Below are 17,687 nucleotides of genomic sequence, written 5' to 3' on the forward strand. Positions count from 1 at the left end.
TCAGGCTCCCTGCATGGAGCCTGCTTCTTCCTCTGCCTGTGTCTCTGCCTCTCTCTCTCTCTGCCTCTCATGAATAAATAAATAAAATCTTTTAAAAAATTGTATTTATTTATTTATTTATTTATTTATTTATTTATTTATTCATGGGAGACACAGAGAGAGGCAGAGACACAGGCAGAGGGAGAAGCAGGCTCCATGCAGGGAGCCCGATGCAGGACTCGATTCCAGGACCCCAGTATCACACCCTGAGCCGAAAGCAGATGCTCAACCATTGAGCTAATAAAAACCCCTGATGCTTCTTAATTTCTTAATTGGCTTCATATCCCTGAGAGTAAATACAGCCAGGACAGTGGGGTGCTGTTGACTAGGGTGAAATCTCATAGTTCTTTAAAATTCAAAGTGTGATGACCCCCCTCCCCCCCCCATGCTTGAGTCTGATTTCTGTCTCACTTTAGAACAAAAGGAAAAACAGAAAGAAACTTGACACTGGGATTGTAAAGAATCCAAGTTTTGTTAGTTTTAAAAATGTGTTTACCAAGGGCCTCCCAGACAGTGCCAGGCCAGCTCCAGAATGTCTGGGGTTGCTTTTTTCACCCCTTAAATACAGCTCCCCAGAGTTGGCTTAGAACCTTTAGATATCTTAAAAATTTGTATTCTAGCTGCTAACCCCCTCCAACCATCTCCACTTTACAGATACTTAACTCATTACCCACTATTTTAACATGGTCTGTTTTCAGGGTTGTGTGTCTTGGATTGATGGTTTCTGAGCAATTAGAAGAAGAAATTGCACCACTGGTCCTTTTTTTTTTTTTGAGAGTATTTTGATGAATTGTTATTAGTATAGATTGTATAGTAATAAGCACTTTTTCCAGAGTTTTCCTAACCGTAATGTTAATTTTATCAATGTATCTTAGTCTGCTTGGGTTGCCATGACAAAAATAAAATAGACTGTTAAACAACAGAAATTTATATCTCACAGTTCTGGAGGCTGAAAGTCCAGGAGCAAGGCACTGAATGCCATAGTTCCTGGTGAAAGCCCTCTTCCTAGCTTACAGACCACTGCCTCCTTGGTGCTGTGTTCTTACATAGTGGAGAGAGAGGTAATGAGTTTTCTCGTGGGTGTTTCTTCTTACAAGAACACTAGTCCTATAATCTCAGGGCCCCACACACATGACTGTGTTTAACCCAATAACCTCCTTGTAGGTCCCATCTCTGAATACAGTCTCATTGGGGGTTAGGGCTTCAACATTTGATTTTGAGAGGGCCATAATTCAGTCCATATCATAATGTTTCCTGAAACCATCAGTTTACAGCAGTTTGTTTTTTGGACTCCAGGGAGGCCACGTCAAAAGAGCCCTGGATTAAAAATTAAATAAGTTTTTTATTTAGTCCTGAATTGTGTAATTTTGGGAGTCTCACTGAACTGTGTGGAGGCTCTGTTTCCTATGCTGCAAAGGGCAGGTCACAGGGCTTGATGTGGTGTTAGAGGAGAGAGGTGTGCTCATTAAGGCAACACTTAATAGATTAGAATAATATGAGACTGCCTCAGAAACTGCCAAATACAATACAAAAATTATAAAACAATAATGTGTTCTTACCGTAGTCGCTGGGAAAGAATTAGAGAACTGTATGTTGGCTCTGAATTTCCAAGCCTTAATTAAGATTTCTTTATCTTGTTCTCCATAACAGACTGTTGTGCCCTAAGGCAATTTTACTGACAAGAAATACTTAGGTATTTCAAAGATGATTTATTATTTTTACTCCACCCAGGGTACAAAAAAGGAGATATGAAGAGGGAGGGTAAAGGTATAGCTCACAATGCTCTAGGCTTGCCTTGGTGGTGTGAAGGTCTAGGTAGCTTTCTGGATTCCCAGATAGGTGAATGCCTGGGAAGGGTGAGCTGTGGGAAATGCAAAAACAGAGCAGTTGATGGAATTGTTCTTTCTTTCTAAAAAGTGTTTCTTGGGATCCCGGGTGGCGCAGCGGTTTGGCGCCTGCCTTTGGCCCAGGGCACGATCCTGGAGACCCGGGATCGAATCCTACGTCGGGCTCCCGGTGCATGGAGCCTGCTTCTCCCTCCTCCTGTGTCTCTGCCTCTCTTTCTCTCTCTCTCTCTCTCTCTCTCTGTGACTATCATAAATAAATAAAAAATTTTTTAAAAAAGTGTTTCTTCCCTCATATTTGTGTGTAGCAAAACATGAAGGAGTTATCAGAAATGTGAATTCTTGATCCCAACCTCCAGCAAGGCAGGGGCTTGTGTGCAAGTTCTCCACAGCCATCTTAGTTTCTTCTGGAGGATGCTTGCCTTATTTATTGGTTCTAACCTGTTATTTCACATCATTTTTCTGGCTCTTATCTCAGCCGTCAGTTATGCCATGCAGTACTTGTGTCTTCCTTCTGCTCTATATCTTTAAATCTGCTTATCTATACTGTATTTCTCTAAGTTTATAAAACATATTTTCAACTATATAATTTATACACAGTCTATATTCATGAGAAAAAAAGTCACAGTACTCTTTATCCAGTACTTCAAAATATTATAAATAGAACAGCACAATCTTCTGACAAATTGAGGATTATATGTCCACATACAACCTTTCTCTCCTACTAAAGGAAACAAGGGTGATGCCAGTAACTTGCTTTTCAACACCTTAAGTTTCAAGGATTGTTACATCTTATCTCCTTATTAGGAGGCTGCTCAGTAAGTGTGTAGGGCTAGGCACCACTTTTCCGTGAATGCAGGCCAAATGCTCTCTGTCGCAACTACTGAAAGCTGCCACTGTGGCGTGAAAGCAGCCAATACTTGAATAGACAATACATGAATGAATCAGTGTGGTGGTCTAATAAAACTTTATTTAAAAAACAGGTGGTGAAGGGCACCTGGGTGGCTCAGTTGGTTAAGCATCTGACTCTTGATTTTGGCTTGGATCATGACCTCAGGGTTATGAGACTGAGTCCTGCATTGGGCTTGATCTGAGTGTGGAGCCTGCTTGGGATTCTCCTCCCTTCCCTCTGCCCCCCACTCCATTCCCTCTCTCTCTCTCTCAAAAGAGAGCCTAGTCCACAGGTTTTAGTTTGCCAAATCCTGCTCTAAGGAATCAATGTTCCCTCTCTGCAGTATTTTCTCTCTATCATATTTCTCTTCCTGTTCTAGGAGAACCCACATTATGATTTTATGGATGAGGAATTCTGTGACTTACATGTAATGCAACATACTAGACGTTTAATCATCCTCATCTTCATTACTTTTAATACCTTGAATATTTAAAATTCTGTTTTTCTTTGATATAAGTTGTCCTATGCATATAAATAGACAAAAAGCCACAGCCTTTTTTTTTTTTTGCTGTTGTTGCAGGCGTGCAGTGTTTCAGCACTAGTTCCAGAACTCACAATTACTTTAGGCTATTTATATAGTTTCATGTTGAGACCATTTCAAGCTTAAATGACTTTTGCACATATTGAGATCCAGGTTAAATCATTTCAATTAAAAGAGTGACAGCTTCTGGAATTTCAAATTCACAGGGCAATTTATGCAAATATATTACATACAACTTTTATTAAAATTATTTTAGTGAAATCTCTTCAAGCAAGAGAGGTACAAAGTTGTATGTGATCACAATAATGAGTAAAAGATACAATGTTAAAATACAGGAAAAACTCTGAAACCAGTCTCTGAAGTCCTAATAATTCATAAGGTAATTGAAGGAAATGCACATATTTATCATGGAAAGTAAGATTAGGTCACAGAAATGCTAAATAGTGCTGTCTTCAATATTGAATCTAGGCATAATCTAGCAGTGGCGGGGGAGAGAAAGACCAATAGACCCTCAAGTTAAATAGTTGAGTTAACTGCCAAGAAAGAAACTATGTTAGAGACTAAATATTTTCCTCTGTTTCAAAGCAATTCTTCTTCGGGCTGCATTTGGATGTTAGTCTTTTAGAAAGGTACATCTGGCAAGTTCTAATTCTTTCCATTCCTAAGTGATTGGGGACGTCATAGGTTGCATGGCTAATACTCACTGCATAGTTCATGTGTTTGTCACCTCCTACACTGAAATTCTACATGGGATAAGATGTACACAGAGTCTTATCATTGTTTATATTTCTTGACTATGACTAATAGTTGGATAAAATAGCTCCATTAATTTAGGGAAAAAAAGCAAGAAAAGTGAAAATGAGTTTCTAAAAATAAGAATCTAATGGACTATGTGAAGTTAATCCCTTTCTGACTCTACTGTTCTAGGCTGTAATAAAATTAGTAAAATGAATAGGTCATAATAACATACAAAATACTTGTGAATTAGTTTGAGTTTAGTTAAAATTTTTAAAGAGAAGTATATAGGACATTGCTTTTCTCTCTCTAGGAGTGAAGCACTTCAAATGGATCCATTTTGTTTCTCTTTCTTACAAAAGAAAAAGCATATCAGTCGGTTAAGCATCTGACTCTTGATTTTGGCTTAAGTCAGAATCTCAGGGTTATGAGATCAAGCCCCACATCAGGCTCCTTGCTCACTGGGGAATCTGCTGGAGATTTTCTCTCTCTTCCTCTGCCTCTTCCCCCACCCCCTCAAAAAAAGTAAATGAATCTTTTTAAAAAAGCATACTTAAGCTAATAACTTGAGTATTTAACATTGCCTACCTTTTATGTTAATTTTTAAATAGTTTAACAATTTTTAATAATTGAGAGTTTCAGAAATATTGGCAAAAAGGTTTTTAACTGTCTGTAATTTAGTCTCAATTTTCTGCTTATTTCCTCTTATATTCTATGTTCATACAATTGTACTTATAATGTACACATTTTAGGCTGTTACTTAGTTTCCTAAATATTTTCTTTTTGAAATTTTAAAATAGATAATGCACAGAAGGAGTTCAAATATAAAAGATGTAAAATGAAGTCTCTGTATCACTACCATCTCCCAGCTGGCCATTATCATTTTTCCCTATTCTTCCAGATTTATTTTATAAATATACAAGCAAATATGTTATCTGAATTGTAGCATACTTAGACACTTCTGTGACTTCATTGTTTCTATTTGTATTTTTTCATTATTCTAAATCATTCCATTTCAGTTCATAAAGGCCATTCCAGTTCCTTTTGTATAGCTGTATGGTATTCTATAGGATGGCTTTTTTTTTTTTTTTTTTTTTTTAAATTTATTTTTTTAAATTTTTATTTATTTATGATAGTCACAGAGAGATAGAGAGAGGCGGAGACATAGGCAGAGGGAGAAGCAGGCTCCATGCACCGGGAGCCCGACGTGGGATTCGATCCCGGGTCTCCAGGATCGCACCCTGGGCCAAAGGCAGGCGCCAAACCGCTGCGCCACCCAGGGATCCCTCTATAGGATGGCTTTATCCTGAAATTTTTAACCAGTTGTCTTTTGATGGTCGTGTAGGTGGTTTCTAATCTCTCACTTTGCAAACAACATTACAGTGCATGAACATATAGCATAAGTCAGGAGAATAGGTCAAAGATTAAATAAATGCATCTGAAATATCAGTGAATACTGACAAATTGCCCTCCAGAAGGTTAAATAATTCTACATTTGTTTAATTAATGTATGTATTTTTAAACAATTGAGATAAAGTCACCAGTTCCTAAGGAGTGTGACACCTTGGTGAATTTTATAAGACCTGAGGTATTGGATAAGGTTGGGCTGCTTGGGCAGAGAATCCCAAGGTGGCACGATTGCTATATGCTTGGTCTAGGAGATAATTTGGTTTTTTAACTTGGCAGGGGCTAAATGACGCCTGAAGAAATTCTTTTCAGCTCTTAACTTTATAAGGATAGACCCATGCTGTATTGAGAAAAATGAAACCTATACTGAGGTGAACTACATACTCTTCATCATTGATGAAATTAAGTAGTATAATGACAAACCACATTTATATACAAATTTAAAGTGGTTATAGCATTGATTTGGATTCCTTTCTCCTAGAGCTTTGGTAATTCCTTAGACATGAATGGCCTGGAAGTATCTCAGTTCTTCTCTAGAATCTCTGCTAACATCACCTTGGTTCTCTCCCTCCCATGTGCTAATGACTGAATCAGTGACTTCTTCTGAGGATGTTCTACTAATAGCAGAACTTCTTGTAGTCCTCTGTTTGTATGTGTTCAAAATTTAATTCTTAAAGTATAAGCTTTCTTCCTCAAAGGCTCAACTAGCATTTCTTTTTTAAATTGAAATATAACTGACATATAAAATTAAGTTAGTTGCAGGTGTACAACATAATTACTCAATATTTGTATATCTCATAAAAACAGTCATCACAATTCATACAGTTTTCATCTGTCACCACACATAATTGATATTTCTTTTTATATACATGCTAATGTATCTTACATACAACATATATTGCATACATTTTATGTATACTTATGTGTATTTTGTATACAATGCCATTATATTCATATGTGTAGAAAGGATGCTCTTTTTCTTTTTTTTTTTTTTTTAAGATTTTATTTATTTATTTGAGAGAGAAAGAGAGAGCGTGAGCGGTGGTGGGGCAGGGCAGAGGCAGAAGGAGAAGTAGACTCTCCACTGAGCAGGGAGCCCAATGTAGCAGCTCCATCCCAGGACCGAAGGCAGACGCCTAACCAGCTGAGCCACCCATGCACCCGAAAAGGTGCTTTTTCAGCGTGACTCCTCCAAAATGCCTGAAAAATGTCTTCAATTTTGTCTGTTCAGGATGCAGTGAGAAAGAAGGTAGGAAAGGCTAGGGAGAAAAAATATTGGCAAAATGGAAAACACACACTATCCTGGCAGAGCACTGCCTGGAGGACTATTATTGCTCAAATATCCTTTTTTCAGATTGCTTAAGTCTCTCACTGAATGTGCTATCTATGGCATATCCACCTCCCTGTGTCCCAGCTGAGTCAGCTAAATAGGGCGGGGAGCGGGGGTGTTGAACTATTTCATGCCTTATTACATATGGCTACTTTAAGGAATGTAAAGCCAATATTCTGATAGTACATTGCCTCAAATTCTTGGTAGAACAAGGCAAGAGTAAATAAATATCATCATGAAATAGTAAGTGTGATGAGAGAGGTTTTGGGAATTACAATTACGGATTCTTTTATTTACAACTTTTGTCTTGACTTTTTATTTATGCTTTCTACCTTAAGTGTTTTTTTTTTAAAGACTTTATTTATTTGAAAGAGAGAGAGAGAAAGAGAGAGAGAGAGAGAGAGAGGAGGAACAGAGGGAGAGGGACAAGGAGATTTCATGTTGAGTGTGGAGCCTGCTGCAGGGCTCGATCCCGTGACCCTGAGATCATGACCTGAGCCAAAATCAAGAGTTGGATGCTGAACTGACTGAGCCAACCAGACACCCCTACCTTAAGTTTTAAATGGGTGTCTATCACATATGAGTTCTCAGAGGAGCAAGACATTACTACAATAAGAGTCACTCTGACTATGAATGATGTCTTCTGGATAGTAATGCATGAACACAAGTGGTGAAAATCACAATGTTCTGGTCTTTGGCGACATACTGGTGTCAGTCATTGTGGCAAGAATCCGAATGTGCAGATGCAGACATCTAAGTTAAGGTTGAGTCTGATAGTAACTTTATCTTCCAGTGATCCTGAAAAATATATGCATGCTTTCCTTGTATTTTATTCAAGTACTTTTATGCCTGCAAACACAATAGCCATTGATTGATTACTTTTTTTCTACAAGGGTTGCATTTAAAAAAATTTTTACCTTGAAAGCCCATGGAATCACATTTTCCTTTTTTTTTTTTTAAAGATTTTATTTATTCATTTATTCATGAGACACACACACACACACACACACACACACACACAGAGAGAGAGAGAGAGAGAGAGAGGCAGAGACACAGGCAGAGGGAGAAGCAGGCTCCATGCAGGGAACCTGACTGTGGGACTTGATCCCAGGTCTCCAGGATCACGCCCTGGGCTGAGGGAGGTGCTAAATCGCTGAGCCACCCAGGCTGCCCCACATTTTCTTCAATACTGCCTCCAAGGTGAAAGTTTGTTTCTTCCTGTACCTATCCTTATGTTGTTGGAGCAAGATAGAATGGGTTTGTAAACCAAAATTGTAACCTCATATCTGAAGCACTCAATATTTAATATCAAAATATAACTATGTACCTCTATAGCAGATATAAGGCAACAACGGTATACTGTTACTTTACTTTGGCTTTTATTTATTACCCTCAAATTGTACTTAGCCTTACAGAGACTTTAACTGAGCTCATTTTTAACTTATGTCAAACAAAGATACTATTAGTTTCTCAAGAGCAATTCAAGGTATCTTGTTTAGGAACAATGTTGACAACTCTAACAAAAATGCCTATTCTACAGGTTGCACTACTTACTTCTCTTTATGGCTGTGGATACGTTATTGCTTGCAGCATTTTGTTTATTGCATTCTTTGCATCTTCTTGGCACACACTAGCCTCTTTTACTACCTTCTATAAATTGGGTGCTCTGTATATAGTTCCTACCAGAGCATTTATTGTAAAATATTTTATAGCCCTTCCGAGACCTATAATCTCTCATTATTTTTCCCTGATCTTTTATCTCTCCAAATTATGAATTGCTGCAGAGTCTTGTCCCCTCCTTAATTATTTAAATTTTACACTGGGTGAATTCTGGTGTTTTCCAAAAGTTATTTGCCTCTTGCAGCACTGAATCTGGACCTTTCTATGTCCTGAGAGTTCCTTGTCTCTTCTTCTAACCACAATTTGATCTCTGACTTGAACTCAGTATCTAAAAGCTCAGGAGATACCGTGTGACCTTCTTTGGCAAATATACTCTGGTACACCCCTAGACACTTTTCCTGCCTATCACTTAGGATTTGGTTCAGCTGCTTAGAACAGAAAACCTGTTATAGAAACCCAAGCAAAAAAGAGGTTTATTTTTCTCCTAATGTAAAAGATCCCCAGTGGCAGGCAGTCCAGGGCTGGTATAGTACCTCTATAGTCATGATGGCCCCTTCTGTATCTTTGCTCTACCACCTTGGGTGAGTGGCTTCTTTTCCTAACTTTGTTCACTGGTAATTAAGATGACTGCTGCAGCACCAACCATCACATCCATGTTCCAGGAAACAGCAAGGATAAATGGAAAGGGAAAGAGGGCCATTTTTAAGCTGAGACCACTACCTTTAAAGACCTTTCTTAGAAGTCATGTCTAGTGACTCCTAGTTCAGTCTCAGACATAGTTTGATACATTGCTTCACTCAGAATTCAAAGGAGGTTACAGAGGAAAAAGAGGAGAGTGGAAATTTGGTAAGCAACTCTTAGTGCTTGTTATCCTTAGGCATTCCATCTTTCTTGGGCTCCATGCTCATGGCAAAAGTTCTATTTGAAGCTGGCAGGCTCCCCAGGCTGCAGCTGTAAGATGAAGCATAACTTTTCTGTGTGGGAAACTTCTAACCTTATCTGGAGTTCCCAGGATTCAGGACATAAGGTACCTTTTCAGCAACCTACACCAACAACTAACATTTAGCTCTTTTACCAGGGCTGGTGACTTTTTCTAAACTCTCCTTGTAGGAAACATTGATCACTTGCATTAGCACGTGTCTTCCAAAGTCGATGCTTATACAATAAACATTATACCTTTATTTCTTTGGAGCTTCAGTTTTGTTATTCAAAGCTAAGATTTTTAGAATTTAGAAAAATCTTTTATCTCTGCAAAAGCCCAGTTCTTAAAATTTGATGTTTTTGTTTTTAAGAGGATTGTCTCTGCCATGAACTGTAAAAATCCATTTGGAAAAAAGAATCCCTTGAGTAAATCACTTGATTCCTTTAACTATCCTGTATGTAGTCATGTGAGATAATGCAGGTAGAAAGTTCTCGCTGTTGCCTGATAGGGGAAGTAACTACAAGGACCCTCGGGTAAGATTTGAAAATATTATTTCATAAGTAAACAACAGCAACACAAGCCAGCAGGGCAATGCACTTAAGTGTTTGAGAAGTACAAGAAGTTATGAATCCAGGCTGGGAGCAATCAGGGAAAATGCTTCAGGGCAGGGACCATTGCATTGGTCTTTGATAGACTGATACCAGAAAACAGAAGAAATGGTATTGCAAGCTGAGGAAACAGCACCAGTTAGAAAGGAGCCTCTTTAGTTGAACTGTACAAAAGATAAAACTGCTTTGCGTGACACTGTCTTCAGGCAACAAATCCTTATTAAACATTGATTCTGTCTGGGTTGAATGCTAAACCGATGCTTCACAGGTGAAAAGACCTGATCTCTGACCTTTATGAGTTAGGGGTGTTGTTAAGGAAAATAGATAAATAAGTAACAAGTTATAGTATACTTTGGTCAGTGCTCTAATTGGAGTACAAGGAATAGTGGTGATTGATTAGGTGAATGAATTCATTTCATAAGCATTTATTTATTGGAATCAGTACCCTCCTGCCCCCATGTGACAGGCTCTGGGATGACAGCACATAGGACCCAGGGGTGAGAAGAGAAGTGTCCTTAGGTCCTCGAACTTACAGTCTAGGAACAAAAGAGGAACCCAGCAGAAAGGCTAACTTTCCCATTTACATCGTGTTGCAAAATTGGGGCTATAAATGTGGAACTTTTGCTGTTAATTATTTTAAGACATGTAATAATTGCTATATTTGAGAAGGACTTTAATAGCTTCCTTGAGAAAATAAAAATGAGCGCTATGCACATCACATTTTTTAGACTTAGTTTTGCTGGCGTTAACACTGAAAATTTAAATGAGAGGGTTATAAAATGAGTACATAGAAGAGCCATCCTCTTGAAGAAAAATTGAAAACTCATTTTGGAGATCTTTCTTTCTTTCTTTCTTTCTTTCTTTCTTTCTTTCTTTCTTTCTTTCTTTCTTTCTTTCTTTCCTTCCTTCCTTCCTTCCTTCCTTCCTTCTTTCCTTCCTTCCTTCCTTCCTTCCTTCCTTCCTTCCTTCCTTCCTTCTTCCTTCCTTCCTTCCTTCCTTCCTTCCTTCCTTCCTTCCTTCCTTCCTTCCTTTCTTCCTTCTTTCTTTCTTTCTTTCTTTCTTTCTTTCTTTCTTTCTTTCTTTCTTTCTTTCTTTCTTTCCTTCCTTCCTTCCTTCCTTCCTTCCTTCCTTCCTTCCTTCCTTCCTTCCTTCCTTCCTTCCTTCCTTCCTTCCTTCCTTCCTTCCTTCCTTCTTTCTTTCTTTCTTTCTTTCTTTCTTTCTTTCTTTCTTTCTTTCCTGTTCATTGTATTCCTGTTCATTGTATTTTAATACTGTTAAAATACACAGCCTCTTCTTTCTCTTCTATTAAAACCAAAACCAAAGACATATATCTAATCATATTTGCATCTCTCCTCAACTTAATAATTAACACTCACTTATTGAAAGCATCAGATGTTTCCAAACCAGTGTTAAATCTGCAAATGAACTTTCTTTCATTTGTTCGCTTGACAAAGGGGTTTATGATCCTGTTTGGGGAGATGTCAAGCAGCCTTGAAAACTTAACTAAAAATGTCAGTGGGTATGTCACTATGACAAGGTTGGGTATAGAGAAGCTCCTCATGTCAGGAAGAACCCCATTCCCCTTTAGAGAAAGCTCCAGTCAGACTGGCCTGATTGGAATAGATAGATCAATGTCAATGCCACGTTCAATTGTCTTGCAGGTACTTCATTCCTTTACCGATGCCATTTTTGATGAGTGGATGAAAAGATCCAATCCTTCTGTGGATGCCTGGCCTCAGGAGCTGGCACCCATCGGTCACAATCGGATGTATAACATGGTTCCTTTCTTCCCTCCGGTGACTAATGAAGAACTCTTTTTAACTGCAGACCAACTTGGCTACAGCTATGCCATCGATCTACCAGGTAACAAATACAACTTTGAAGTGGGTAATTCATTCATCTTCTGAAGGACCTTTCTTTCTTTTTAAAAATGCAAACCAAGGTCTAGAATTCAAGTACTCAGGTTTAGTTAATTTTATTAGCAGTTTTCTAGAATATAGGTTAGGCAAAAGAGCCTTTACACTACCAATTAAACATCAGAAGAGGGACTGATTTGGTGACTGAATTAATAAATAATAATATATAATAAATATATAGTAAATAATCTGAATTAATAAAAAAACCAGCTGTGGTTTGAAATGTCTAATCAATAAAATCAAAATGCTTTAGCCACATGTGGATGGGGATCATTGCGACTTGGAGAATCGTTACTTGATGGCAGGGCTGGGTTTGGGGTAAGGCAAGTGCAGCACTGGCCCTGAGCACAAAGTTGGAGGGGGGACCAAAAACTTTAGTAATTGAAATAAATAATAATGTAAGGCACTATTTTTGAAAAATCAAAATTAATGCAAAAAAGATGAATACACTCTCAAAATTTTAAATAAAGACAGGCTGCTGTTATTGTTTGTTTTGTAATGAGACCTGTTGTTTCCAATTAGCCCCTTCAAGCCCTGCTGGGTCGGTTTATGAGGTTGACCTTGGCCTGCAAACAGATTGGGCTACATGGGGATTCATGTATATGTGTTCTTAATTAAAGTTCTTTAAGTCATGTTTTTTCACTGTAGGTTTTTTATTGGCTTTTTCCACTTGGTTGAAAATATGGGAAGATGTTTTGATAAGTGTCTATATGGGCACATATTTTTCTATTGGCCCAGGGCCCAATATAGCTCCATGGGCCACTTAGGCAATGTTAGGACAGATTGAGAAAGAAAAGCTAATGTGATTAAAAATATCTTATTTTGTCCAGAACCCCAAAAAAACACAGAGTCCATCTACTGGTGAGTCTTCCCCATTTGTGTCTATCCCATTTTCCCTAAACCTCTGCCTGTGGTGTCATCATAGTGACTTGTGAGCTCATCTCTCTCTCTCTCTCTCTCTCTCTTTCTCTGACTTCAGAGTCTTCCAGACCCAGGAATCTGTCCCTTGCTTTTCCTTCTAGTCCTGCAACCTTGACTGCCTGTTCTCCTTACTGATTTGAAGTTTCCTTTCTTTGGACAACTGAGATATCTTTTTGAAACTTCATTCTTGTTTCTCTGGAATTGAATAGAGTAACAATCACAAAGTTTAGGATGTGCCTTTGTCCCTCTGACATCAGCCAATTAACAGGCATAGACTGAGAGTCTAAATATGCCCAGAATGTGGGAAGACACATGGGAAGACACAAATTCACATTTCATTTATTGGTCTGACAAAGAAATTCACAATCCTATCTGGGGAGACAACGATAGCTGAAGATTGGTGAAGGGAGTAGGACATTTGGGACAAGCTTCTTGAAAGGGATGGGTCTTTGAACAACTCAAAGAGATAGTGGATCTTCTGTTGGTGAAGCAGAAAGAAGGGAGCATTTTAGATTGAAAAGAGGTAGGGGACAGAGTTCTGAAAGGTGTAGTCTGTTTAGAGAACTGCGTGAAGAAGCCTGGCTGGAGAAGAAGGCTTGGGAAGATTACCTGAATTAAGTCTGGATCTGTGAGAAGAGCCTGATTATGGAGGGCTTTAGAAGCTAGGCAGAAACCATAATGAGATGCCACTTTCCCGTCATTAGGATGACTATTACTGACAAAGCAGTAGATAACAAGTGCCAATGAGGCTGTGGAGTAATTGGAGCCCTTGTGAACTGCTGGTGGGAGTGTAGAGTGGTATTTAGCCTCTGTGGAAAGCAATATGGTAGCTCCTCAAAAAATTAAACATCAGATTACCATACGAGCCAGCAAAGGATTAAAAGCAAGTACTCAAACAGATTATTTGTGAACCTCTGTTTATAGTAGCATTATTCACAATAGACAAAAGAAAGAACTCAATATCCATTGATGGATGAATGGATAAACAAAGTGTGGTGTATGCACACAATGGAATGTTATGTAGCCTTAAAAAAGAAGGAAATCCTGCTGTATGCTACAATGTGTGTGAATCTTGAAGCTATTATGTTAACTGAAAATGCCAGTCACAAAACAGTAAAAACCGTATGATTCCACTTATATGAGTTTTCTAGAGTAGTCAAACCTATAGAGACAGAAAGTAGAATGGGGGTTGCAGGGGCTGGAGGGCTGGTGGGCTGGGGCACTGGGGAGGTATTATGTCTGTTTTGCAAGCTGAAAAAAGTCCTGTTGGGTAGATGGCAGTGATGGTTGCACAACAGTGTGAATGCGCTAATGCCACAGAACTGAGCATTTAAAAATGATTACGATGGTTAAATCTACATCATATGTATTTTTCCACAATTAAAAGAATAGTCATTTTGGTTCCTGAACAAAGAAATGTCAGAATAAACATCTGCGTTTTAAGAAGATGGTTCTGGCAACAGATGCTGGATTGCTGGAGGAGAAAAATTAGAATCTTGGAGAAATCCCTTCAGGATGAGTAAGGGCCCTCTGCGAAATGGAGGAAAAAACTAGATGGAAGATTTTTACATTTAGGCTTATGCAGGGTTTAGAATAAGAACCCAGGTCAGAGAAATTGAATTTAAGAATAGCTGGCCAAGGGGAACCTGGGTGGCTCAGTTGGTTGAGCATCTGCCTTTGGCTCAGGTCATGATCTCAGGGTTCTGGGATCAAGCCCAGCTTCTTGCTTAGTAGGGAATCTGCTTCTCCCTCTCCCGCTGCCCCTCCCCCTGCTTGTGCATGCGCGCGCGCGCTCTCTCTCAAATAAATAATATCTTTTAAAAAATTAAAAAAATTTTAATTTGGCCAGAATAGCTGGCCAAGAATAAGAGAATTTTTAAAGAAACAACAAATAGGCATAAATATATTAAAATGAAACCCATTAATTTTGTAGAGAGTTCTTATAAAATATATTTGGGCCTAGTATTAGCTTTATCAGGTGGAAAATTCAGATTTTATTCACAACTATTTAAATGGATACAAATTTCATCTGCCCTGCTATTGAATGTCTCCTATTACAATAGCTAATCTGATCTGTCTTACACATTTATCACCCTATAAAAAGGTAGAGACAATAGCAGAATTTCTCCACCTGAGGGTTGTGTATTTTGCAGTTCCCCAGATACTACTTTACATCCACTTTAACAAATGAGTTTCTAACTCACAAAAGTAGTTATATACTTCCTTGGAGGGTTTATTCTGTATAAGTGTTTATTGTAAGAAATTTAAAAAATGCAATCAGCTGTATTTAAATAATGAAATGCCGTTTCCTCAAGACAAACAATTGTGGATATGACACATTGTTGGTGGGGAAGAAGATAAATTTTATTCTAGCCAGTATAGTTTTGCTTTTTCAACAAAAATGCATATGAAAAGCAAATTGGTTCATTCTTTTCTTCTCTGAGACTATTCAGCTGATGAAACTCCCAATCATAGAACCTTTTCTTCTGCTTTGATTCCAGTTGAAGAAACTCCAGCTTGGACCACAACCCTCTTGGCGGTCATGGGAATGCTGGTGGCTTTGGTTGGTGTTTTTGTGGTGCTGTTTTTCCTTCAGTACCGAAGACTCCGAAAAGGCTATACACCCCTAATGGAGACACATTTAAGCGACAAGAAGTACACAGAAGAAGCCTAGAGATCTCGTGCCTTCCTCTAGAGAGGCATGAGCCAAGCTGGAGTTCTGACCTTGCTGATGAACAATTACTCAGTGTTCTTCCTTTAGCTGAAGATGTTCCATATAGTCCCCCACTGCAGGGATTATCCCAAATACACAGGATGCTTAGCTCAAGTTTCTAGTTTACTTGTTGTTTAACAAACACAGACTAGGATATTTGAGGCTATCTCTACCATCAAACGAAGGTAAAGCTGACAATTTGTGGTATCTGATAATAATTCCCCATTTTGATCAAGCCTCCTTGTTCTGAAACACACACACACAACTGAAAGAGAAGCATTCATTTTAATTTGCAGGTCAGTGTAATTTGAGACCTGGACATGGTTCATGTTCATTTTTTTCTTAGCCCAAGTGTCTTCCTTTTGTAATGGGGTGGGGGCCGGGGGTGGCAGGTACTCCTTGAGTCTCCATGAGTTTAGCTATAAACATCTATGCTTTTAGGTGCCTTCCTGATCATCTTTCTGTGGATTATTTTTCTCCTTTCTTTTTTTGTCTTCTCCAGCCTGTAAAATGGACTTGAAGATGAAAATAGGCCTTATTTTCCAAATAGGATGGAAAGTAAATAAATGAATGAATGAATGATCAGTTTGGTTCTCTTTTGTACATTAGACTTTCCAGAATTTATCCAAATCTGTAGTTCTTAACAGTAGACATATCATGAGATTCAATAGCTGGGTAAACATTGATCCTGTAGTGATAAATAGATGAGAGATTAAATTACAGAGTTTTCTAGTTAATTAAACACTGTTTTAAATCTACTAACACTTATAGAACCACTTCTTCCAGGAAAGCCTGGCTAGGAAAGGCTGTGAGGCTAGAATCCTAACAATTTGATTAGAGTTCCATTGCTCTGAGGTCTCATTTGGCTGGTCCCAAACCAATTTCTTTAGCAGGTAACCTCAGATGAAAAATTATTCACGTATAATGCAGTTGGTTTATTTTTAAGAGTTGACCTCAGACTTTACTAATGCTGCACTGTACTGACAGTTATTTAGGGATGCTCATCAACTAACTCCTATCATTTAAAAGCAAACCATCCATACAAAACATAACATTTCAGAATTAAATGGTTATATTCCACTACGTAATCATCATATCACGAGAGATAAGAATGAAGCCATCTTTACTAATATGCTCAGACTTACCAAGATGATCCCTACTTCTGAGAAGTTAGCAGTTACTGAGATGTCAAGGTAAATCTCATCTGCTCCTATCTGGTAGGATAGGGCTTCAGGGGTGAGGCCAAAGTTCTAGAAGGTAGCCTGTCTGTCCATTCATTTTACCTCCTCTCTACTGGAATGGATGTGTGTAAAGAATGGATGGGAAGAGGACCCTGGGGCTAGCTGCCTTCTACATATGGAGGAGGGGACTAGAAGGTGTGTTATCTCCTCAGAATGACACTGTGACAGTCAGAGAACTGGACAAAGCCCAATCTGAACCGAATTTGAGTCTGAGTGAGCCTCATAAAGCTACAGGCATATCTGAGAGTGGGCTCAGCAGATGAGAATCAAGATAGCCTAGAGTTCTTCATGGGCTGAAGCCCTGCATGGGCCTTTGTAGCCACCACCACAAGTAGATCTTAATCCCTGCATTTAACAGCATCTATGGAAAATACTGCAAAGTTTCATGAACATACTCATTCTGGAAGTTTTATGCTCTGAACGCAGGGTTGTTGGGGAACGCGGTTTTACATCTTGTTTTTAAGCCAAAAGAGAAATGTTGAAATGAAGACATAACTTTTCATGGTAGGTGTGTTTCTAAAAAGTTATCTTTAAATTAATTACATGTTAAAAATAGTAGGGGAGGGGCACCTGGGTGGCTCAGTCAGTTGAGGGAGGGACTCTTTGTTTCCCCTCAGGTCTTGATCTCAAGGTAGTAAGACAGAGGCCGCCTTTGGCTCAGGCCTCCCCTGGGAGTCTGCTTCAAATTCTCCCTTCCCTCTGCCCCCCCCCCCCCCCCACTTGTGTGCTCTCTCTCTCTCTCTCTAAAATAAATAAAATACATCTTAAAAAAATAAGATAAAAAATAAAAGTAGCAGGAAAAATGACTTTTTATAGATGAGCCATATGAATAATTCTATAAAGCAAATAACCACCTCTCTCTTCCCTTTCCAGTACATCAGAATTTTCATTCACTGTATTCCCACGTGATTTATTTAAAGCAAGATCTGAGGTAGAAATAGAGGGTAATCATTTATAC

General features: G+C 38.6%; 1 protein-coding gene across 1 annotated transcript in view; it reads left to right on the forward strand.

Annotated features, from left to right (window-relative positions):
* Window positions 1-16,101, forward strand: part of DCT (dopachrome tautomerase) — a 34,945-nt gene extending 18,844 nt beyond the window's left edge. The window contains exons 7-8 of the mRNA XM_072783258.1: window positions 11,600-11,801; window positions 15,277-16,101. Coding sequence (XP_072639359.1) covers window positions 11,600-11,801; window positions 15,277-15,449 — 375 coding nt within the window. The 3' untranslated portion in view covers window positions 15,450-16,101. The remainder of the gene's footprint in view (window positions 1-11,599; window positions 11,802-15,276) is intronic.
* Window positions 16,102-17,687: the final 1,586 nt, after the last annotated feature.

Source organism: Canis lupus, chromosome 17 (genome assembly GCF_048164855.1).
Source record: "Canis lupus baileyi chromosome 17, mCanLup2.hap1, whole genome shotgun sequence".
Lineage (NCBI taxonomy): Eukaryota > Metazoa > Chordata > Mammalia > Carnivora > Canidae > Canis > Canis lupus.